Below are 25,646 nucleotides of genomic sequence, written 5' to 3'. Positions count from 1 at the left end.
CCTACCACTGATCAGAAACCTGGGTTGTAGGGAGTACCTCCCAATGTACAGAATTTTAAAAACCGATAACTCAAGCCTAACTGTGTTTGCATTAGCAAAATTCCTCAATGTCTGGCATACTCGCACCCTTATTCTGAAGACGCAGGCTCCATCTTAATTCTAAGGTCCACAGTTTTAAATGTAATTTTAGCAGTATGCAATTTCAAGGTTTTACACTGTATAAGTATGCATTAATTGATTATGTAAGTCGATTTTATAGTGATTATATATGTTTTATTGTATATCTGATGGCCAACGGACGAAATAAAGATTGAATAAATAAATAAATATAGAGACCAGTCAAATATCTCATAAACCTGGAACTGTAAGTCAAATTCAAAGCTGAAATCTCGTCAAAAACCTTCTCCCAATCCACTGATTAATTTACAGATTAATATAAGAAGGCCATCTCCCTGATGCACAAAAAGTTAATGAATAACTCATCGGACACCCAGAGATCTTTACGGGAAGCCTGGGAAAGGGAAACCGGGGCAATGGAAGAGGATGACTGAGAGGAGGTGTTGCAGAGCCCAAGGGTGGGGCGATACAGGTGACTGGTGCAATTGCGCTTCCTACATAGATCATACTACTCTAAAATGCTCTTACACAGTATGGGAAGGGGTGACTCTACGCTCTGTTCGAGGGGCTCCGGTCATGTGAGCACCTTCTTCCACATACTTTGGGACTGCTTGATCATCTAGCACTATTGGGCAGGAGTGGTGCAAATAATGACCAGGGTACACAGTCTGAGACTGGGTTGCCCGGAGAAATGGGAGAAAATATGGAGCAATCTGCATACCTATTAAGGCTACTGAGACTGCAAAGGTGGCACGGTTGTGTTCCACTCATGGGGAACAATGTATTTTCCTCGCATGATGTATCTACACAAATTGAATAACAATCTTGAGACCATACTGTTAGATACTCGGCTTGAAGTGTAGACTGTACGAATTATTCCATTATAGCATTTGTTGCATGATGAGCAAAACGTTAAAATAAAATTATAATATACATATTTTTTTGGGGGGGGGGGGGGGGGGGAGGGTACACTACACCAGAAGCCTTACAATTACAGAAAGAAACTTACAAGTACCCTGCAAGAAACAGGTCAATAAAGCCTCAAATGATTCAGGAATTTTCTTTCAGATTAACACAGAATTCACCCAACACAAAATGCTTACGTTTCCAAGCTCAGCTACAACTGCCACCAGTTTGCACAACAGCTTCTCGAAGCACACACTGACAACATACAAAGAAGTAAAAAAAACATGCATCACAATCTTGGACTGCCTCCCACCACACCAAAATGGAAGATTCCTAAATGTTCATGTGTCAAACAACGTGATGCCCAAGCTCTTCTATAAATCATTGCTTCAATTAAGCCATCCATGTACACAGATTCATAGAAACGTAATAAAAGCGTATGCTCAAGAGATAGAAACCCTTGTTCTCGAGGTATATAACTTTACCTCTGAATAATTCAAGTTTTTCTGCCCCCTCCTCCCACAACCCCCCACTACTATAGAAATCAAACACAGATACAGCATTACATCTCCCCCTCCTAATCTAAATGAGTAAAAACAAACATCTGACCAAAGGTCAAAGAGACAGTAGAAGCAAATATCATTCAATCGTGGACATCTCATAAAAGAGAAAATCAAAAGAGAACGAATTAGCCCTGCTCTTGCCAAGCAGAGAAACTGGAATTGGCTTCTGGATATTGTAAGCCTCAAAACAAACTTTAAATCCTTTAGGAAATACCTAGACACAATTGTTCATACTGGGCCCTAATATTTAATCTGTCTTATCTCGCTCCTCGCCCTTTGGTAGACTTTTTAGGTTGTCATTCCACAGTTTTGCGTATTGTCCATGAGGCTATGTTCTATGCTATACAAATACCTTAAATAAAGGCAAGAGTTTTGGAACAAGTGCACCGACAAAATGTACTTTCACCTTTTCATTAATACATTGCAAATGCCAAAACGGGTAAATATAATACTGCACATCTAATGTAAGAAACTCTTCCAATTTCCTTTCAATGAACACATTACAAATACTTCAGAAAAAATACAAATCAGACCCACATGGCACACTCAAGGTGGTTTTATCTCGCATGTCAAAACAGCATGGCGTGAACCATAAATGTAGACATGTGCAAACTGATTTAGTACCACTGCCGAAAGACGGGAGGGGCATCAAGCCACACCAAAGGCACATGTCTCGTGAGTCTACAACTGGTCATAAACAGAAAAGATCCAAAGGACAGATTTGCTATTCTGCCTGAATGAACAAGACTTCAGCATAAGAAACAGCCAGCTTACTGATCCATACTCAAACAGCAGCAAGCAGCAATCTCTTTTCAGATGACGCAATATGCATATGACACCACCTTAAGCCACACTAAAAAACAAACCAGTATTTATTTTAAATCACATTCAGAAAAAAAGTTACATAACACTGCAGCATGACTGGCAGTTAAAGGATTGGTAGGGTTGAGAAGCTCCACTGATACACAAAGTACAAACGGGAGTATACAACAGTAACTGCCAGAGAAATGCAACAAAGAGGTAAAGAAATTGAAGGTAGTGGGCAACAAAAACGTTGACACTACATCTTGTCAAGGTTAAGTGAATATGTAAGGTATGCATACTTGAGTGGATGACGTTGCACCTATTAACAATTGTGCACAAGGCGTCTGCCGGTTCTGTGTTTCACCGGTGAACACACAACGTACATGGCTAGGGAGAGGTTTCTTAGAAGAGCATTCCCCTTTCATGCTGAAAATGGGAACTCCGGTTGGTTTTACAGAACTTTAAAGATTTCATTGAATTAGGTTTTATTTAATTTTCTAGACTGCCATGTGAATGCTTTCTTTCAGGTTAAACTCAAATAAAGATATCTATTGTGGTATAATTAGCTTTGATAATTTGTGGGCAGTTTGTGAGTGTGAATGCTTTAAAGGTTGTGAAGAACAAAGTGAGATACCCGACTATGTACACTTCCTCCACAACTGCACTGCCTCCATTTTGTGTAATCCGTGACTGTACCCAAGTGTGAGGACCTCGGACATTCAGAAGAAGCTTTTCATACATTTTCATAAATGATAAAAAAAACTGCACATTCACATATCCAGAAACAAAAACAACGGGAGTCTTACAAGTCTCTGTACTGATCAAAGGCATTGTTGGCTTCCACTTCCAGTTTGCGCAGGCGAGCAGAGGGCATTGCTCCATCTTCCAGGGGTGGATCATACTTGTTACTCCAAGGGGATCTTGAGAAGCAAAACAAAAATTAGGCCATGGCCTCGAACACCATAAAACTACTGAGTTTGCAACTCCCGTAGGCTATACACTGTTTTATAACGAGTGGTATTTCCACGTCTAGTTTGCATGCAGTCTCCATCCCCCAGAATGTATATATGTTCAGAGCAGTAGGTGAGCAACCATCAGTGACAATCTACACAGAGTGCAGGACAACCTCAAGCATGTCCACGGTCAGGCCCATTTCATACAAAACATTAACTTCATATGCAATCACTCTCTACAACAGCATATCTCTTGCAAGGTACGTTCCCACAGCATATTTACAACCAAACCACAGCTCATGTCGACAGATGTGGGCAGACTGTTCCAGGGCAGGTTTAACACCAGCCCTGTGTCAACCAAAGCCCCACAGAGCAAATGTACATACTAGGCAAGCCTCGGTCCCGGAGGGCGCGTTTCTATCCAGGGACAGCCCCACAGACCACGTCTACTGCCAAAACCCAGAGGCTACATCCTCAACTCCCAAAGGCCACATCAACAGTGAAGGCCAGTCCCAGAGAACATCTCCAGCAAAGGTTACCTCTAGTCACACTATCCAAAAGCCTCCCCATTGCCATGCCAAGCACCACTAAGCCTACCTACAGATCCCCACCCCTCCAAAAATCATTCTATGGCCACTGCCAGGCCACCACTACCCTGATGGACATCTACCGCCAGAGGTAGAGATAGCGAAGAGTACACAGCAAGGGAAAGTCCTTTTAAATACAGGGACTTGTCACAAGCATGACTAAAGTGGACGAGGACAATAACTAAAAAGCATGGCTAAGAAAAACTACAGTCAACCCGAAAGAATTCATTATTCTCGTGCTTCCAATAGTCTATGACTCCATCCTCCGCTACTCTCCCACAATACCTAGTCTGTATTTACTGCACCAGTCCCTCTTATTGATGGTCATTAATGGTGCCAGGCCCCACAGCCAAAAAGGTCCAGGGACTTTTCTCAGTGAATTCCATGGGCAACTGCCAGTCCCCTGGGCCTGTGAATGTCCTGTCAGGATTCAGGACAGGCCAATACAAGTGCAACCCTTCCCAAAGACTATTTTACCCAGTTATTCCACTTAGAGAACAAGCCCTTGAGCAGGCTTTGCGTTCTTCTCAATGACTCACACCGTCCAACTTGGTTAACTCTCAACAATAGGGGACATATGCCCCAAAAGTAACAGGGTTGAGCCATGGCACAGCTTTATATAGTGAAGACTAATAGCTATTTGAGAAGGTAGAATTTTGGCCAAGATAGAATTGTGATATCAAACAGGAAGCACTAGGCGATCCCAAGCATTGCATTAGGTCGGTTTTGCTTCTATAAACACAAGTAATAGGACAAGAAAGATGAGGTAGAACTCTACAGAGCATCGCCATTGCCCACATTAGAGAGCAGGTGCTCGCGTGGGCGAGAGGAGGGTAGAAGGAGAAATCACCTGTATGAGTCACCATCTCTGTTGTAATCACACAAAAGGTAGTCCTTCCCCACCACTTTATCTCTGGCAATCTTCAAGGGCTGGTCCACGGAGGAGAGAAGATCTTCACAGAGGCTGGGAACCTGTGACGAGAGACCGCAATCAATAAGGGCAGATAATTTAAATAGACAAGTAAACCTACCACAACATAAAATCACAAGTGACTATGGAGTTAAAAGTTCATAAACTGGGAAACCATCACAAGATACTGAATCTGTGCGTATCAACATTTAAAATTATGCTCAGGTTTTTGCCTCTTTACTGGTTCACAACTTCAGAAAACCAGAAGAAATAGTATATACATTAAAAAAAGCCAGTACTTTCACAGACAGTGGCCAAGTCAACAGAAAAGCAAGCAGATAAAGCACAAGATACAAGTCTAGGAGGCACACGACTTAAAAGTCGAAGAGGACATACAATCTTCTTTGGAGGAGAGTTTTTGGAAGTAAAGTCTCAACAACGCTAAAATTCACACAACTCACAAGTAACAGACCAGAGAGTAAACAGGTAAACAGATGTTGGCTTTCCATTTCTTGGATTATCTGTAAGCAAGGAAAACCAGCATTCCAAAAGCTAATAGGCATAGACATTTTCTTGTCAATCAATTGGCCCAGCAGAAAAAAGCAAACCAAAAGTCGACAAATTCAATAGAAATGTATATTTACTGGTCAACTGAAAACAAAAACAGGGGCACTGATAACATTGACAGTTTGCCATATCATTCCATTGTTATAAGGCCGGACACGCATGAAAATTTTCTTGTGGGTTAAGGGGCATTAACATCATTAAAGCGCACAATTAACTGAAAGTCGTCCTGGTCAAGTCTAGAGTAACTTTCTGAATTGAATCCAAAATGGGGGTAACTCACAAATTGTAGGTGCACACATGTAATGTCAAGTTCCAAAAATTATTTTCAAACATGAAAGTTCTAGGTGCTTCAAGAGTGGGAGGCCAGGCCCTAAACACTGCCCAAAGAGGATTTATGCTAAATAGGGAGTCCAACCCCCTCGAGTACTACTTGCCACAGTAGTAAGTGATCCTGTATTTTAGGTGCTCAAATTCTTCTTTTATTTGGTTAGCAGATGGTCCTCTCTAGTCAACAAGTGTTTTATCTTTTCGGACTTGGGCCGGATTAAGAGTTTGGCAAGGTGGCACGCCACTGCCAAACTAGACTACTGGACCATACCACTGGGGCGACATCTCACCCCATCCAGTCGCACAGCTTAGTTGTGCCAATCTCGGCAATTCATTCAAAAACGTACTCCATTTTCATCTTTCTACTTTCATTTTACTCATTGTTGGTTATAATGGGCTTTGATTCCACATGCGGAGTGATCATGTAATTTTCTAAGTTTCTGGTGCTCCCACTGTGCACATCCAGAGCTCTTTGAAAGAACACAATACAAGCATTTCATCTTTCAGGGCAGTATTTATTTCATCAAAACCCAATGCATTTCGTGCTAAAAAGCACTTCTTCAGGAGTCACTGCCCTGAGCTGTTAAAAACATTCAGTCCTCCGTGCGTCTCCTACCCGATCGGGTAGAAGACGCTCGAAGGACTGAATGTTTTTATCGTTTTTATTGTGTTCTTTCAAGGAGGTCCGGAGGGGCACAGTGGGAGCACCAGAAACTTAGAAAATTGCATGATCACTCCGCTTGTGGAATCAAAGCATATTATAACCAAGAATAATGAGTAAAATGAATGAGTAGAAAGATGAAAATGGAGTACGTTTTTGAATGAATTGCAGAGATTAGAACAACTGAGCTGTGCGACTGGATGAAGTGAGATGTCGCCACAGTGTTATGGTCTTATATTCAAAGAGTGCATTTGGGCTTGGCACTCACCGGTCTGCACGAAGGTATCAATGATAGAATTTTCGCAAGCATGAATAAACCGGTGTGCATCCTGTTCCTATATTTGATGAAACTAGACTACTGGCCAGATTAGGAGCTTTCTCCTGGTCTGGCGAATGGCCCTTTGGCGTTCCCACGGTGTTGCCTTTGAAACTGGCACCGCAATGGGAACACCAAAGTCCTTTCCTGCACGGCATGGACTGTTGAGTGCATGCTGTGCAGGAAAGGGAGTGCATGCATACAAAGGAGCACACCATGTCCCCCCTGCATGCACCCAAGGCCCCAGATGCAACAGGGGACTACATAGAGTTTAGCATCCAAGGAGCACAGACAGCGACCATGGATGTAGCAATTAAACTTGCTACAATGGTAAACTAGGACAATTGACAGACTTGAAAAGAATCCATTTCGGCAAAGGGAGCCAGCGCAGATTGAGTGGCAGAGTTTTAAAGAAAGGGGGGGGGGGGGGGGGGGAGCAAGCCAGGCGTACAGCAGCGGGTTGAATAGGGGATAGATGCTTGCTCAAATAGTCGTGGGAAACCAAGAATAGAGAAGTCCCGTAGTCTAACTGACTTAGGACAGAGGCCTGAACAATCAGTGGTCAACTAACATGAAGATGTGGTACTATCTCCCAGAGCATTTTAAGAAGTAAAAAAACTAATGGAAGCCAACCTACTCACATTGGCCTTCAGAGATACCTAGCTATTAAAATGGAACGCAAAGTTCCTGACAGGAGACAAACACGCAGCAGGGATATCAGACAAAGGGCCAGAATTCTTCCTGGAGAGAGTAGGGGGGCTAGTTCACACAGCATCCGAGGGCCTCAGTTAATCCTCATTAAACTTGAGAACATAAGAGGACAGCCAGCTAGTGATTTTGCCCATGTAGAGATGGAAGTTTTCATGCAAGGCATGTGCTTTAAAATCCACGGAGAAGACGAGCTAGGTATCTTCCACATAGTTCATGAAAAACGACATGCAGATTCAGGATTAGTTGAGCTAATGGCCTCAAATAAATACTGAATAGAGTGGGTTTCAGTGCTTAGCCCTGAGAAACACCGTGTTTGATACAGTGGAACAGCAGAAGATGAATCGCTTGAGCTCTGCCAGGATATGAGGAGTACCACTTTAAAGCTGTATCCCTCATGCCGATTTCAGTCAACATTGATGTCAAGATCTGAGGAACAGGCTAGAAGGAAGAGGGCAGATCTAAGAGTACTAGTGCAACAAAGTGACCTTTGTTGGCTGCACTTCTGAGATCATCCAAGACAGAAACCAACATGGTTTCAGATCCATGTGTGGGGCGACAACCTGACTGGGCGGGGTTACTTTCACTATAAGCAGAGCGAATTGAGTTAAAGGGCCTTTCCAGGATTTTGATCAGGAATAAAAAAGTAGTGAAATAGGTCGGAAATTGGTGAGACTTGTAGGGTTCGGTGAGGACTTTTTAAATTGTGGCACCACCAAGGCTTTCTCCATTTCCAGTGGAAACAGTCCCGAAAGGCAGGGAGGCATTGCAGATCAGATGCAAAACTTATGAGAGACTATCGGCTAGTAGATGCCACATGCTGAGGAATGGAATATGTTGGAGAGTCAAAGGAGATTAAATATGACAGCTTGGAAGCTTTTGGCAGAAATCTGGCCAAACTCCCCCCGGTAAAGAACGCATAAGGCAATTTGTTTTGATCAAGTTAAGCCATTTGAACAGGGAAAAAATCATTTAATAGGACTTAGGAAAAAGAAAGTTCTTTTTGGGATGGTTTGGTAGGGCAAGTTTGGTGCAGGGGATTAGGTTAGTTCAGGGAGGTACGAGAGTCACTGTGAAATCCAACTCCTAGTACGCTAATTATGTTGTTCTGCTATTAACTAAAGGGTCTATGTCCATACTAGATTATGTCCTTAAACAGGTAAATGAACTATGTCTGTAAATATGGCATGGTCCCGTATCAAAAAAACAAATCTCGGAAATGCATGGAGTGCTCCGGTACTCAAATAAATAAAACAGACGCTGGTTTAAGTATGGATTACTACATATTCAGAATGACCTTAACTACACAAGAAGAAATATGAAGTTGGTTGTAATGGAAAAACAGAAGGGGGAGGGGGTTTGGGGGTTGGAATCATAGAAAAGTAAGTATTCCAAATTTTACCACCGATTAACTTTTTCAAACCCTAAAACTTTATGAATATCCATGCTGTTTTTATCTGGCATCACTGGCGCCACAACATATTACAAGCGTTTCCAAGAGAAAAAAAAAAGTGTATAAAATCCGCACACAGATTCCCAAGATAAACAGTTCTCATATGGTCCATAAACAGCAAATGTAGCATTTGACTTCAAAGCAAGTCAGTCATTGAAAATTCAAGAAACTTAAGCGCCAAATGGTTACCCAACATGCACCTCTTGCTCCTTATGCGAGAGAACAGCTTTTTCCCCTTAACCCCTTCGGTGCTTAGGACGCCCCCGGTCCGTCATAAGTCACGATGGGCGTGTGCTAAGGACAGCCGGGGGCCATCCAAACCCCGCCCGCTCATTCATTCTCCCGCATAGCGGGAGAATTATCGCAGCACGCGAGGGGTTAAAATATGTTAATAGAAAAGAAAAAAGTATAAACTTATTAAACAGCGTTGAAGAGGATTCACTTTCTAATGAAACCCTGCATTGGTATCGCATGCAAAGAACCTGTTCCTCTTTTAGTGCCTCTTATAGCCACATTAATACCCCTTAACAATCAGCCCTGCTTTAGTGATTGAAGAATCATAGTTGCTTCAGTGTTTCAATAATTCAATAATTGCTAGTATATTCTGATACTGAAAGGGGCAAACATGTAAATCGTATTTTCAAAAGTAATAAAATAGTACTAAAGGTCAGAGTCCTCCTTTGTATAAGTCTATGCTCAGGTCGGTAAACATTATGCTTCCTAGACCATACTTCCGATCATGTGGTCTTCCTTAGTATGCATCCTTTGATAGACTGATGATACACTTGATGCGATTGCAGATTAGCTCTGCATGCTGTACAAGATATGCCCATATTAAACAACACTTTGCTGTGTTATACTATAGATGGCTCCCCTCCTGAGTGCCTAGCGGTGCAGTCTCCTGGGTGTCTTCGCCGTGTTCCTGCAGTGGTCCCCAAATATCTTTAGGGCACAATGTACTCTGCAGTAGCTCTGCGTAGGTAGTTAGTTGGTCTTTACAATAGATTAAATCGTGTATCCAGTCTTTGAATTTGGGAGCTCTCCCTCATCTGCAAGCCAAGTGTGTTTCCAGTCTTTGAATTGGAGTGCTCTCCCTCTGCCTCATCTGCAAGCCAACCTCCGCTTGGCTTGTAACAAGGCCAATGCAGTGAACTTACAGCGGGCCTTAGGGAGGTCTGTTGTGTACCCCAGTAGCATAAGCAAGGGGGAATCGCAGTAAGGGTAGCATAATCCTTTCAGCTAGTGTCTCAAGCACCTCCCGTCAAACCTGAACTGGCGTACATGACCACGCCAAATGCAGAAAGTCAGCCCCCTCTTGACAGCACATACATTGGTCATCTTCCTGGAGTTTATATTTACACAGCAGGGTGGGCGAGTAGTAAGTTCTATGCAAAATCTTAAAGTGAATTATGCGCAATCTACTGCTAGCTGTGATGTCTGCAGTCTGCGCACAGCAGTTAACCCATTGTATATCTGTTAAGGGAGATTCCAAGTCCCAGTCCCATGCACATCTGGCACCAACGGCCTTTCCAGCAGCGCCGCCAGATAGATGCAAGACACAGCATGTGGTGGGCCCGTCATCTTTAATGTAGTGTGAAGGACCTCCAGTGGGGTAGGCTCATGCGGGAAACTCAGTCTAATGGCACGTATTTCATGTTGGAGTCTTATGTATAGAAACACTTCTAGGGGGCTGATCCTGTCCCCTGTCAGTAGCTCCTTCTGGTCTTTAAACCTTCCCTTGTGGTATAGGTTGCCCCATGTGTGCAGCCCCCTTTTAAGTAGCATGTCCTAGCTTCCTGTGTGAATGGAAAAGACACACAATTGTGGACGGATGCAGAACAAATCAAAACATTCACCCCCAGTCAAGAGATCTGGGTTAAATCCATCATTCTTTTGCTCATCATGCCACCCCAGTTTAGGCCGGCCATATGAAAATCAGTCTTGACCCTGTGCCTCATGTGAACAGTCCAGCCCGAACTGCCAAGCCAGGTCCTCCCTGGACCGGAAACAAGCATCCTAGGACCAGTTTTGGGGTTTCATCCCACTTCTGCCAGGATAGCATGATTCCAGTGGCACGGTGAGCCCAGGACCCACGTCTGAGAGGACCTGGCTTGGCAGTTCGGGCTGGACTGTTCCCATCAATTGTGTCTTTTGCTTCCTGTGTGACCGGGGAGTATGGGCGGTATGGCAATGGCACCAGTGGGGAATAGGGCAGAGCCTTATCCATGGTCTTTGTTAATTGTTGCCAAGGGCTATTGGTGCAGGAGACTGCATGGTGCGTTACTTTCTCGCCCGGGACTTGCAACCCTAACAGGCACGCCAGTGGTGTGGGTAACATCTAGCCTTGTTCAATGGCCAAGTGTGGCAGGAAGGGCGGCGGATGGAACCATAATATTGCATAGTGAGCCTGGGCACTGAGATAGTATACAGTTCCATGCCTGGAGCTTCAAAGCCGCCCCTGGAGAATGGCTGTGTCATGAGTTTCCAGCCTAGTCAGTGTTGCTTCCCGCCCCAGGCCAGCCGGATGAGCAATGATCGAATCGTGTTAAAAAAAATTCACCCTGGGTAGTAAAGTATATTAAGAAATAAGTAGAGTAACTTGGGAAGGATGTTCGTTTTCATCAAGCCGAGAGTGGAAGGACAATCCATCGGCCGATCCATGTGGCAATTGTGTCTATTGCAGCCCCATAATCGATCTAATCATCTCTTCAGGTTTCCTGGTAATTAAGACTCCCAGGTATTTGATTTAGTTTTCACACCAGCTGAGCGGATAGTCAGGAGTAAATCTAGGAGTGTTGGGGTGAGCGGATAGATCTGCGACTTGATCCAGTTCAGTTTTATCCCAGAGAGTTGACTGAATCCGATAAATTCCCTCAGAATGGGATTAGGATTTACGCAAGGATCCTGGAGGTAGAGGGTAATTTTATACGACTACAGCAATATGAGGATTTAACGAGAGGGATAGATTATGGAGTATTCTCTGTGGTGTAGCCCAATTTTGGCTGCTTAGAGTTCAATGGCCAGGGAGAAAAGCAGCAGAGACAACGGGCACCTTCTGACGAGTGCCCCTCTTAGTGGAGATTGGCTCCAAATAGAGCCCCTTAATCTGGAGCATCACCTCCTATTTAGAGTAAAGCAAGTGGATTAATGCTAAAAAAGGGTGCTGGAGGCCAATTCTACCAAGTATGGCCAGCATGTAGTCCCACTCCAGGGAATCAAATGCCTCTGTTGCATCTAAAAAAAATCCCAGCTATCGCACAGTCCAGATCGATATTCTGAAGGAGCACGAAAATTGTACGTAGATTGTGGGAAGTGGCTCTACCCGGGACAAATCCTGCCTGATCTGGCAAGACTAGACCCTCCATGAGAAGGATAGTCGGTTAGCTATAACTTTAGCCAGTATTTTCGTGTCACAATTAAGGATAGCGGTCGGTAGGCCTCACATCTGTCCGCAGTCTTGTCTGGTTTGAGCAGAGAGATAATCCGAGCTTGCTGCATGGAAAGAGGGAGAATCCCGGAGTCTTGCGCATCCTCAAATAGTTGTTTGAGGACAGGGATCAATTGGTCAATGTAGCATTAATAAAACTCGGCTGGGAGGACGCCCGGACCTGGAGCCTTGCTGAAACCAATCCTCATAACTGCAGCTCGTATTTCATCTTCTTCAATTTCTGCGGATAGGAACTCCCTACGGGAGTCATTGATCCAGCCTAGGGCTGTGTCCTCAAAATATGCAGCTATGTCTGGGGGGGGGGCCACCAGGTCGCGTGGTACAACGCGGTATAATAATTAGAGAAAGTGCGAAGTATTTCTCGGAAGCCTGTATGTCTCTGCCCCTCTTCGTTCAGGATTTCCATGACTTGGTTGGCGAATCTCGGGACCCTACTGACCCCCACGAGCGCCCTACCAGGGCGTTCACCCTGTCCCTAGTGACAGGCAGTGTGATATTTCGATCGGAATTTGGCTTCATGCTCTGCTTCTTCGGCATATTCTACCAGGAGCTCTTTGAGGCGGGCACGTGGTAGAGCGTTAGACGAGGCCGCGATGTGCGCCTCAGTGAGTTTTATGTCTACTTCTAGCCTGTGCAGCGTGCTTCCAATAGATCGCAGTAGCCCCCCCTCCCCGCCCGCTCTTTGCTATGCAGAGGCCTCTAATAGTTACTTTAAAGCTCTACCAGACACAGGCAAGGGTAGAGACGCTATCAATGTTACGTGGGACGAAGTCTATTTCCTGACGCAGTTCCTCTCTAAAAGCACTATCTAGCAGGGTTGTGGTCAGTCTCCAGGAGCAGTAGTTAGATTCCACTCCGGGTGGTTCAAATTTCATAAGGACCGGGGATGGTCCCACAGGGTCCGAGCTCGGTGTGTTGTCTCTGAGTATTCAAGCCAGCCGATATGAGCAAGTAGTCTATGCAAGACCAACTGTTGTGCACAGACGAGGAGAATGTACCCTCTGTCTTCATGGGATGTAGAGATCGCCAAGCATCAAAGATCCTATGATCGGTTATTAATGCCGAAAGGTGCTTGGTGCCCTGCAGGTGGGATGTCCAAATACAGATGCGATCGGTCAATATCCGGCTCTATTGCCAGGTTACAATCGCCTCCTCATAGAAGGAATGTGGAGCCTATTTCTGTAATGTGCCCCTTTATTGAGTGGAATAGTGTGCATCATAAATGTTGGGTGCATAATAACTGACTTAAGTGAACGTGCGGTTCGCTATTCTATTCCACATTATGCAGAATCTGCATTGGGGGTCCTGAACAGAGCCCAAGGGGCAGTAACCTAAGCTTTTCCTAATCAGAATAGCGGTGCCTCTTGCATATGTAGAAAAGGTGGAGAAGCAGCTATGCCCAGCCCAGCCCAGCCCATTTTTTGCCAAACGTTGGCTGCGTCCAAGGGGCCATAGGAGTCTCCTGTAGCATTGCCACTTGGACATGGTGTCTGTCAAAATAATGTAAGACCTGGCGTCGATTACGGGGATCTCGAAGACCTCGACATTACACATCAGGCAATTAATGGTGGGTGTACGAACAGTTGTCACATTAGCCATATAAGTGGAGGGGGACCAGGGATGTGGCCTGTGTAAGAAAGCATGAACAAGGAAAACAAGCACTGGCGTTGCCAATAGGTCTCGCATTAGGAAAGTGTGAGCTATTGGTATTGTAAATGACGATTATTTTTTTAATATGTGTTGGCATTGAAAATATATAAATTAATAGCATTGTTATTTACAAAGCCAATAGCTTACACTTTCCTAATGCGAGTCCTATTGGCTATGGGAATGCTTGTTGTTAGCCAGCAAGGACAGTGCTGTTGTGGTGCTGAGTGATGCTGTTATGGTGCTGAGTGATGTGGTGGTGTATTAGAGTGATGTGGTGGAGTCCCAGAGTGATGTGGTGGTGTCCCAGAGTGATGTGGTGGTGTCCCAGAGTGATGTGGTGGTGTCCCAGAGTGATGTGGTGGTGTCCCAGAGTGATGTGGTGGTGTCCCAGAGTGATGTGGTGGTGTCCCAGAGTGATGTGGTGGTGTCCCAGAGTGATGTGGTGGTGTCCCAGAGTGATGTGGTGGTCTCCCTGAGTGCTGTGTTGGTGTCCCCAAGGTCTGCGGTGGTGTCCCTGAGTGCTGTGTTGGTATCCCTGAGTGGTGTGGTGGTGTCCCTGAGTGATGTGGTGGTGTCCCTGAGTAGTTTGGTGGTGTCCCTGAGTAGTGTGGTGGTGTCCCTGACTGATGATGTGGTGGTGTCCCTGAGTGATGTGGTGGTGTCCCTGAGTGTTGTGGTGGTGTCCCTGAGTGGTGTGGTGATGTCCCTGAGTGGTGTGGTGATGTTGTTGAGTGGTGTGATGGTGTCCCTGAGTGCTGTGGTGGTGTCCCTTAATATTTAACACAGAAACTGTAGTAATGGCCCGGACTACATTGCAACATTCTGCTTAACAGTATCTAAGGGGATATTTTTTAAGCAAACGAGCCTGTGGACAAATATGTCAAGTAATACCATCCTAAGGGTTTCAATCTATCCATATGAGGTGCTGCGTTACTTAAAAAAGAAGACCAAATCAAGTAATGGGAATTTGGCTAACTTCAGTGGTGTGATCAGAATTTCACCCTGGCCTGATTTTATAGGAGCTGGAGTATGGCGAGATTGGAGTATGGCGAGAATGGAGTATGGCGAGAATGGAGGATGGTGAGAATTGAAAGTCAGTGAGGGACACAGTAAAAAGAGGGCAGACAAACTTTTGGGATTGTTTAAAAAACATGTTTTTTTCTTTTTTGGGCATCGGAGTTCAAGAGGCGTCAAGAGCTGCCCTTCAAGAGAAGTACATTCTGTGATAGTGTGGACGAAGGGAGGTACCCCGCAGCGGATGTCGGTGCCAAGAAAGGGAGCAGGGGGTGAAAGGAATAGAATAGGCTGTGTGGAGTAGAAGTTGGCAGCGGATTTCGGAGGAGGGGAGAGGGTAGTGAGTGCGTGCGAAGAGGAGTACAGTAGAGAGAAAGGGAGTGGATGGGAGGAGGCGGAGCGAGAGAGAGAGAGAATGGAATGTGCTTGTGAGATAAGTGCGTGTGTGCACGAGAGACAGAGCCGCTGAGAGTCTTCCAAGAGCACATGAACGCCGGTGATCAGGTCTGTCTCGTGGCCCCTTTCTTGCTGAGTAATCTTAAGAACTCTGCCTGTAATCAAAGCCTATGTCAGCATCTTTACTGCTTGAGCAATGATGAAAAAGACGAACAGATTATCACTTTTGCGCTATGGACCCGTCTCCCACTAACTGCATGTCTGAAGTCAAGAATGTTAACACTAGTGTGGAGCCACAACCAGAACATGTAACTTATTTGCCCTTAAATTCAGAAACTGAATGTACCGGGATAGGTAAAGTGACACGTTCAACTTGTGGCTATAAGCCTGTGCAATGCCATCGCACATTGAAGCAATGGCATGCTTTTAAAACACACACAAGTGCTTTTGCCTGTTTAGAATGGATTCAAAGTAGCATTGGCGAACAGGAATGAAAACAAGAAAATACGAGAAGGGAGGGGGGAGGAGAGAGTGCGATGCGAGCAGCAGCAGGGAAGGCAATCAAGCGGAAAACGAAAGCCGCCGGGAGAGCCTGGGTCGGGAATGCGAGCGAGGGGAGGCAGGCAGTCAAGAATGTTAACACTAGTGTGGAGCCACAACCAGAACATGTAACTTATTTGCCCTTAAATTCAGAAACTGAATGTACCGGGATAGGTAAAGTGACACGTTCAACTTGTGGCTATAAGCCTGTGCAATGCCATCGCACATTGAAGCCATGGCATGCTTTTAAAACACACACAAGTGCTTTTGCCTGTTTAGAATGGATTCAAAGTAGCATTGGCGAACAGGAATGAAAACAAGAAAATACGAGAAGGGAGGGGGGAGGAGAGAGTGCGATGCGAGCAGCAGCAGGGAAGGCAATCAAGCGGAAAACGAAAGCCGCCGGGAGAGCCTGGGTCGGGAATGCGAGCGAGGGGAGGCAGGCAGATTACGAGGGAAGCCGGATGGGGGCGGGAGAGCCTGGAGGGGGAGCGTGAATGCGCGAGGGGAGGCAGGCGGATTGGGAGGGAAGCCTGATGGGGGCGGGAGAGCCTGGTGGGTGGGCGTGAATGCGAGAGAGGGGAGGTGCTGGTGTGGGAGGGGGGAGATGCTGGTGTGGGAGGAGTGCTGCTAGGGGAGGAGAAGCCGGATGGCGCGAATGCGAGAGAGGGGAGGTGCTGGTGTGGGAGGGGGGAGTTGCTGGCGTGGGAGGAGTGCTGCTAGGGGAGGACTGGGCTGGGCTTGGATGCGATGCGCGTGCATGTACACGGGCACTGCATGAAAACCGCGGGGCTGAAAGCCCTTTGGTTTGAAGAGGTTTTCGCCACATGAATTCTCGCTGCGCTCGATGCGCTTGCGCGCATCGATAGGTCGCGAGACCTAAAAATGGTACCATGGACATTGGCTGCAATTACATCTCATATAGCAATAAGTGATACCGTGCAATACGAAACAAGCAAACATTCTGATTGAACAACCCACCTCCCCCGCTTGCAGCCCAATCCCACAGGGAATGAGTCCCTCCGAACCTCAAAAAAACTACAGCATAGGCATTGTGTGTGGCTGGCTACAGAAGGAGAGCACCAATTAGGAACTTCAGTTGTAAGTATAGTACAAGGCATAGAGAGAGCATACAGTACAAAACTCTTTGATACATGTGTTGTTATTGAGGTTTTCTTTGCAATGGCTAACAAACAAAACATTCACAGGGGGGATTCCCACTGGAGGGACATGCCAGACAGGCAGTCAGCGCACCTCACCTGGGCGAGGGAGCTCAGAAGATCAGTGTCCCAGTGGGCACCGCAACGTGGGAGCACTCAGCCAATAGGTCAGTCAATGCAGTTCAAGTGTCAGAGTGACCGTAACAAGAACATTTGTTACTTACCTGTAAACTGTGGTTCTCCAGTATTGGTGTCTTTCATAGATTCACATGCTTGAATATTCCCGGTCGTCGAAGTGGGAGTCCCACAGTACATAAAATAGCAGTAATAAATATATACACACACACATATAGAAAAATATAATAATACATATAAAATGTAATACATAAAATATAGAAATAAAGTTAAGTACCATAGAACTAAAAAGGCCCATAGAAGCCTTAAAGAGAGAATTCACTTTAGTAACATATCAGTGTCATTATAATAGTCCACATTCCAGCAAATCAGGCAGCAGCACCCTCTAGAACCTTCTCCTCAGAAGCTCAAGCACTCAGATTTTCGTAGCACCAAAGAGAGTCATAGTGCATGAGGAGAAGAGAGCCTCTGAGGGGAGGAAGGGTGGGTCGCATGTGAATCTATGAAAGACAGCAATACTGGAGAACCAGAGTTTACAGGTAAGTAACAAATGTTCTTCTCCAGTATTAGGGGTGTCTTTCATAGATTCACATGCTTGAATAAGAATAGAAAGCAGTAAACCAATACATGAGTCATAAAAGGCAGTTTAACCCCAAAGTAAGATTTAGTGCACATATGAACATTGCATATATATAAACATATGGCAAAACCTTTTATGACAGGAGGCGGAAAGCAACAGAGGCTCACCTTAGTTAAAAAGACTTAGTAGCACCGCTTGACCCACAGCAGCGTCAGTTGACTCCAGACAGTAGTGCCTCGTGAATGTGTGTCTGCTAGACTACATCGCAGCCCTGCAGATCTGATGCAGAGGCACTCCAGCAAAGAGGGCGGTAGATGATGCAACAGCCCTCGTCGATTGTGCTCGCACCGGAGCAGAAAGAGGCTTGCCAGTCCGTTGATGGCAGAAAGAGATGGCAGAAGAAATCCATCTAGTAATGGATTGTTTAGTGACTGGCTGTCCTTTGCGCATTTGGCCGTAGGCCACAAAGAGCTGGTCTGATTTTCGAAAAGGAGCGGTGCGCTGAATATAGAATTTAAGGCAGCATTTTAAGTCCAAAGAATGAAGAGAACGCTCAGCGGGAGACTGAGGATTTGGGAAGAAAGTCCTGAGAATTACAGGCTCATTAAGATGGAAATCAGTAGGAACCTTAGGGATAAATTTTGGATTTGTACGTAAAGTAACAGCATCGCTAGCAAATTGAATAAATGGAGGTTGAACGGTGAATGCTTGAATGTCAATCGCCTAGAGGATGTAAGAGCGAATAGAAGAGCAACCTTCCACGTGAGGAATTTCAAGTCCGCTGAATGGATGGGCTCAAAAGGAGGTAGGAGGAGCTGTGATAAAATTCAGGCGCCAAGCAGGCGGCGGACGACGTATGGGCGGAAACATCCAGAATAGGCCCCTGCAGATACAGTGATGTGGAACCATCATGACGAAAGCGAGAAATCGCTGCCAGAAAGACTTTTAGAGTGGAATGAGAGAGTCCTGACTTTGCCAGAGATAGGAAAAAAGGCAGGATTTGTTCTGGCTTGGCGTGCATCGGATCGAGGGCTTCTTTGTGACACCAGACATAAAAACGCTTCCATTTCAATGGATAGGTCTTAATTGTGGAAGGAGCGCGTGCATGAGCCAGCACTTCCCTGCACTTCGGTGCAATATTCAAACATGCAAACTCATTGTGCTCAGGTTCCAGGCATGAAGTTGGAGATACGCTGGATCTGGATGGCAAATCTGTCCCTGGTTCATGGTGAGCAGGTGAGCAGGTGAGGCATGGGGCGAAGAAGAATCGGATCCCACTGGAAAAATAGAAGGAGATCTGTGAACCATGGACGACGTGGCCACCTGGGCGCAATCAGTATGACGTGACAGGGCTGAAGCCTCATCTTGCGCAGCAGGGTTGGAATCAGAGGGAGCGGAGGAAAAGCGTAAACTAATTTGTTTGACTAATTGATCGAAAACGCATTCCCGCTTGATTCTCTGTGGGGATGCAGACTTGCAAAGCGTAGGCATTTGTGGTTGGTCGGAGTCTCAAACAGATACAGCCGTGGTTGGCCCCACTGGCGAAATACGTACTCCAGAGTCGGTTGATGGAGTTCCCACTCATGATTGTCCGTATGTGATCTGCTGAGAGAGTCCGCAAGGGCTTTGGAGACACCTGGCACGTGAACTGCCGTCAGGTGGACCTGATGGTGAATCACCAATTCCCAGATTTGTTGCGCCTGCTTGGAAAACAGAAGAGACCTCGTACCTCCCGGTTTGTTGAGGTAGTGCATGCTGGTGGTGTTGTCTGTACACACCAGCAGTGACTGTCCTTGTACCAGCATCCTGAAAGATTTTAGGGCGAGGAAGATGGCCAAGAGTTCCAGGCGATTTATGTGCCATGTGCATTGTACTGCAGTCCATTTGCCCATGACTGACAGCCCATCGAGGTGCGCCCCCAACCCTCCAAGGAGGCCTCAGTTGTGAGGGTAAGCGTAGGAGCGGTGTCCTGAAATGGCCGTCCGGCGGCGATGTTTGGAAGGTGAGCACACCATTCCAATGCAGTCTGAATGTGGGGGGTCAGGTAGACTTTGTCGTTGAACAACCCAGAGATTTGTTTCCCTTGTTTGTCCAACTCCTCTTGGACGACTCATATGAAGCCTGCAGTGTGGAATCAGATGTATGCAAGAGGAGGCCATGCCCAGAAAAGATTTCTACATCCGGACAGAAACTGACCTTTTTGACCGTAGAAGAGCGACCATCTTGATTATGCGAGCTTGTCGCTCCTGTGAGACAAACACCTTTGCAAGACTAGAATCTATTAAGGCTCCTAGAAAGACTCTCTGCTGTGATGGGCGGATATGTGACTTTTCGTGATTGACGGAAAGGCCCAAGGTGTGAAATCTGACAGGCAAGTATGAGTGTGTGGTCTTGTTGCTTGACAAGTCATCCTTTATCAGGAAATCTTCTAAGTAAGGGTAAAATTGAATGTCCTGCAAGCAAAGGAAGGCTGCGACCGGAGCCATGATCTTCGTGAAAACTCTAGGCGCTGACGAAGGCCGAAAGGCAACACTTTGAATTGGAAGTGCCTCGGTCAGACAGTGAAGCGAAGATATTTTCTGTGTTTGTGTTGTATTGGCACATGAAAATATGCATCTTGGAGGTCGATAGTGGAGAGGAACTCCCCGGGATTGAGAAACTGTAAAATTTCCAGTAAGGTCAGCATCCGAAATGTTTGGGACTTGATGAACTTGTTGAGGGCCTGGAGGTCCAGGATGGGGCACCACTCACCCGACTTTTTCTTGATAAGAAAAAAAGCGGGAATAAAAACCCTTGCCCTGTTGTACTCGAGGAACCACTTAGACAGGCCCTTTCTGTATCATGATTTTGACTTGAGCCAACAGTTCTTTCAAATGAGCTGGGGGAGGGCCAGATGGTGGGCGGAAATGTGGTTAATTCGAGAACGTGGCCCTTTAAGATGACATCCAGGACCCAACAATCCGAAGTTATGTGTGACCAATTGTAGAAGTTTTGGGAGATTCGACCTCCAATTTTCAGAGCCGGAGAACACTACGTCCTGGGGAAGTCACTGCTTTTTAGAGGTTGTACCACCTCTGTAGTTATTCTTTCTAAGATAAGGTCTTGAATCGGTATGTCGATTTTTGACTGATAAGTAAATCTCTGCTGGTTGTCGCCATAGGAACGATACTGGGAGGAGCCAAGAAAATTTGAAGAGGTGCCTCTGACACGTGCTCCCCGAAAAGGCCGCTTCCGGTATTGGAGGGTTCCTAGGACACAATCAGTATCCGTGTCCTTTTTTATGGATTCCAGAGCGTCGTCGACATGCTTGCCAAAGAGGGAATCACCATCAAATGGCAAGTCAAGCACCCTCGCCTGTACTTCAGGCCGAAAAGTCATGGATTTGAGCCAGCCTTGGCGTCTTAAAACAGCAGCACCGGCAAGTTGTCTGAAGCCCGTTGAGGAAATGTCAACAGCGCAATCAATAATCTCAGAGGAGATCTTCTCCCCTTCTTGTACAATTGCCTGGACCTCTGCTCTGGTGGAATTTGGAAGCTGGGCAATCAAAGCCGCAATTTTGGACCACATTTGACGGTCATATCGTCCAAAGATGGCCAGGGAGTTGGCCGCTCTGACCGTTGCGGCAGCCATAGTGGTGAATTTCTTCCCGATAGAGTCTAATTGGCGCCCTTCCTGATCTTGAGAGATTACGCAACCTCTTCTGTGCCACCTGCGTGATGACAGAATCCGCTTTAGGGTGCGAAACAAGGCATGCTGGCGAGTCTGCGGGAGCCTTGTATTTCTTGTCAAGACGTGGAAGGACAGCCGGAATGGAATTAGGCCGTTCCATAAGTTTAAGCCCCTCTTGCCAGATATATTCAATAATTGGGATGGTATGGACTTGCTTCTGAGGCTGGTTTTTGAAATCATAGAGGAAGCAATCTTGTTGCTGAACATCCAGGGTTAAATGGAAACGCTTGGCAACACGCACCATCAGAGTGTGGAAACTCCCAATGTCCACCGACGGGGAAGCCAAGGGTGATGTTAAAGGAGTAGACTGCGTCTGGGCTCTATAGTTATCCCAATCCGTAAGGACGTCATCATCCTGATCCGTATCCTGGTGCACATCATCTTCATTATCCGTATCAGGCTGTGGACGAACCGGTGACCTTTGCGTTGCAGCAGGTACTGGCGCCGAAGGTGGATGAGCAGGTTAACTGGGCGCAGATGGTGGGAATCTGCGATTGTAATCATCCAGCATGTGCTGGAGGTTCGACACCAAAGACAACGGTATTTGAGTCATTGGTACTTCATGAGGTGCATCAAACAGATCGTCATGGACAGGAAAGAGATTACTCCAGTCATCATGGTCATCGTCATCATAGTCTTGGCATTTTATATTGAGTTCTGAAGGACTGGATGCTGGAAGAAAATCATCATCAACATAAGAACCATCATTAGAGTTCTCTTCTGCAGACTCAAATAGTTTAGCTGGAAGACTATCACCACTAGTAATAGGACTTAAGTCCAGCGGAACTGGGCGTTTGATAACGGAAGCCGTCACCACTGTAAAAGTAGTTGCAGTTGCGAGTGAGTGGTGTGTCATTGATGATCCCGTCGACGAGCTCGCAGTTGAAAATTGTAGATGGCAGTATCAAAGCAGGACCATGCGTTGAAGATTTGGAAGTAGTCCACGGAGTCAGTGTCTTTCCTTTAGTTTTCGTCGATGACGCTTTTTGTGCCGTCGACGGCGCAGTTGCCGAAGAGGAGGTCGTCGTCATTGATTTAGTCGACGAAGAAGGAACAGTCGACGAGGATGTTGTCATCGACGAGGTACGCGTCAACGAAGTCTTCGTCGACTAATGCTTTTTAGCCAAAGCCGTTTACGAGACAGGTTTGGTCGCCGTCGACGAGATCTTAATAATGGAGGAGATTGGTCTCACCTCTTGAAGCGTCGTCGACGAGGTAGAGGTCGTTGTCATCTTCGTCGACATTGAACATGTCGTCGTCATGGTGGGCACAGCGTTGACGGATCTCGTAGTCGTCGACGGATGCGTCGACGAGCTAGTCGACGAGCCGGCGCTAGTTTTTGATGACTAGGGCACAGCTTGGGACTGCGACACCAGAGAATCAGGTCCCGTAGGCGTAGAGGCTGGCAGATCCCATGGAGAGACCGTTTTAGAAGCGTCAACAAGCTTTTTCCTCTTCAGGAAAGGAGAAGGCATCTCTCCATATCAGAAGCTGGATTATCCGAAGTCTTTAACTTCTGTAGCCACAGAAGGAGACGGGCCTCTATCTTTTAAAGTTTTTGAAGAAAAAGTCCTGCAAAACTTGCAGTTCCTCACCTCGTGGTCCGGGTAAAGGCAATAAATGCACTTGCTGTGAGGAGCCTCATGAAAAAGGCGAAGCTTTCCACAAGAAAAACATGGCCTGAATAAAGACTTTTAGTAGAAGACATCTTGTAGAAGTTGAAGTAAGCAATTAGAAGAAGAAAACTGAGCAGAGCTAAGGGAGACTCCCTTCACACGACGTGCGGTAGAAAATCTGAGGGCTTGAGCTCCTGAGGAGAAGGTTCTAGAGGGTGCTGCTGCCTGATTGGCTGGAATGTGGACTATTATAATGACACTGATATGGTACTAAAGTGAATTCTCCCTTTAAGGCTTCTATGGGTCTTTTTAGTTCTATGGTACTTTTAACTTTATTTCTATGTTTTATATGTATATGTAGAATTATGATATTTTTCATATATATATATATATATATACACATATACACATATACATATATATACATATATATACATATATACATATATACACATATACACACATATATATATATATATATATATATATATATATATATATATATGCTACTTTATGTGCCGTGGGACTCCCACTTAGACGACGGGGAATATTCAAGCATGTGAATCTATGAAGGACACCCCTAATACTGGAGAAGCTTTATTACGCCTTTCTTTAGCATTACTATAGGAACAGTCTTACCAGTACATATCAGCAACATGAATCGCATATAGGAAAGTCTACAGATCTGCAGGGTCAGGCAAGGAGTGGCCAGAGTCCGCAGCCAGGGGAGCAGTTTATCTTCTTGCGCAGGTCTTCAGGAAGTTCTGGGTGTGCTAGTGAATATGTGAGTCTTCCCTTGGTGCTGGACTTGCATGCGCGCTGGATACAGCATAGCTTAAGGGATGCCGGCCTGCTGAAGCTTTTTTCACTGGGAGGAATTTCTTCTGCGCCTCCTGTACTGAGATGGTGAAGTCGGGGTAGAGTACCACATTCACACTATGAAAGATCAGATCTTGCTTCTCCCGCGCTAGTCTGAGTGCAGTATCCAGAGGTATATAATTCAGGACGCGTGCCAGGTGTGCATGGTTTGTGTCCTTATTACAGGGTTCACTAGGAGTGGTACACACGGCTGGGCCCCGTAGAGTCCTGATGAAGAGCTATTAGGGGAACAGCTCAAAACATGTTGACAAACACATATTACAGAGACAACTAGACTCATTAAGGTCAGGTTTCTTCTCAGTAAACAACCCCTGATTTTTAACCATACCAACTAGGGGTAGGGAATAAAAGCGTGGCCACCTAATTGGTATTTTTAGATTTTCTTTCCCTTTCCACTCCACATCACTGCACTACACAGTCTACAATAAAAAGTGCTCCAACGTAATTCGCAAGTACAGCACGCCTCAATCCGTAGAGGATTGAGAGGAAACCCACTGATAAAGCATGCGACCTAGGGGGCAACCCTGGTGGGTGAGGGGCCTCTAGAAAAAAGTATTTTTTCTAGACAAGGGATTACAACGAATTCTTGCTGTATCCTGTCTAAATCCCCAAGGGCAGGTTTTCTTTGATATACTCAATTTTTGTCTAACTATTCATCTTCGAAGCCATTTTATCAACAAAGCTCAGTTTTCTGAAGCGGTTTTTGGGACCACAACCTTGGCGACAAGCAATAACTCCATCTTCTCTAGACACATTTTTACTACCTCAACAACCTTTACCACAATCCTGGGCTTCATACTGCACCCAACATAAAGCACATTTCATTTTGATCAATTCCAAGTGTCTCTGTGCCATGTTTTCTTCCACTTCTCACCCAGCATCCTGCTATTGGCATCACACCAACACAAAATAATGTTGCTGCTGACTTCTGTTTTTTACATTAAACATGACCAGTCTAATCGCCACTTTACACCTCTAGAAACAGAGGGTCTGGGCGCAGTAGTAAAACGCGAAACCATGGCCCCTGTGCAGAATGTGAGGAGGTCAGAGTCTGCCATAGCCCACAGATACTCATTGAACTTGTGATGAATGGAGCCTCCTCAAAGGGCTGGGAACCCCCTGCACCACATGGGTTGCAGTCTCCTGTATACGCTCATGTCTGAGCGCCTCCTACATAGTAGCTTTGACAAAGTGTTAAAGTCCCAGCCATAGATCTCTTGGTTAACAATAATCAGACCCAAGAGTCTGTCAATGATCTTCTTGCAGGCCTTTCGTCCAGTCTTCGTCGTTCAGGGGCCTAACTGTTCTATGCCAGGACCAGTTAGAAAGAAACATTGATGTGTGAGGAGAGCTAATCACTTTTAAAGCAGCCTAGGCCAATTGTACCTACCTAGGTCATCGCTGATACTGGGTTACTTGAGGCAGCCTACTATTTGCCGTACTTCAATCTCGACCAAGGGTCAGCGCACACCAATACAGCATGAAAGCGTGTTGCAGTAGCTCCTGCCACCTCACTATTGGTTACCCATTTGGCAGCGGCTACCCCGGAGGCATAGACCACAGCCATTCGGTGACAAAGAGCGAGCCGGCACTGAGAGCCTCAGTCATTGGTAGACATTTCGGATCA

General features: G+C 45.8%; 1 protein-coding gene across 2 annotated transcripts in view; it reads right to left on the bottom strand.

Annotated features, from left to right (window-relative positions):
- The window catches only part of CAPZB (capping actin protein of muscle Z-line subunit beta), a 223,314-nt gene that overhangs the window by 71,768 nt on the left and 125,900 nt on the right, over window positions 1–25,646 (bottom strand). For both annotated transcript variants that reach the window (XM_086921572.1, XM_086921573.1), the window contains exons 3-4: window positions 4,781–4,902; window positions 3,197–3,310 (exon numbers count right to left, since the gene is read on the bottom strand). In XM_086921572.1, coding sequence (XP_086777698.1) covers window positions 3,197–3,310; window positions 4,781–4,902 — 236 coding nt within the window. The remainder of the gene's footprint in view (window positions 1–3,196; window positions 3,311–4,780; window positions 4,903–25,646) is intronic.

Source organism: Lissotriton vulgaris, chromosome 5 (genome assembly GCF_964263255.1).
Source record: "Lissotriton vulgaris chromosome 5, aLisVul1.2, whole genome shotgun sequence".
In the NCBI taxonomy this organism is placed as follows: Eukaryota; Metazoa; Chordata; class Amphibia; order Caudata; family Salamandridae; genus Lissotriton; species Lissotriton vulgaris.
The sequence above is the reverse complement of the archived record's forward strand: the minus strand, read 5'-3'. Positions and strand labels throughout refer to the sequence as shown.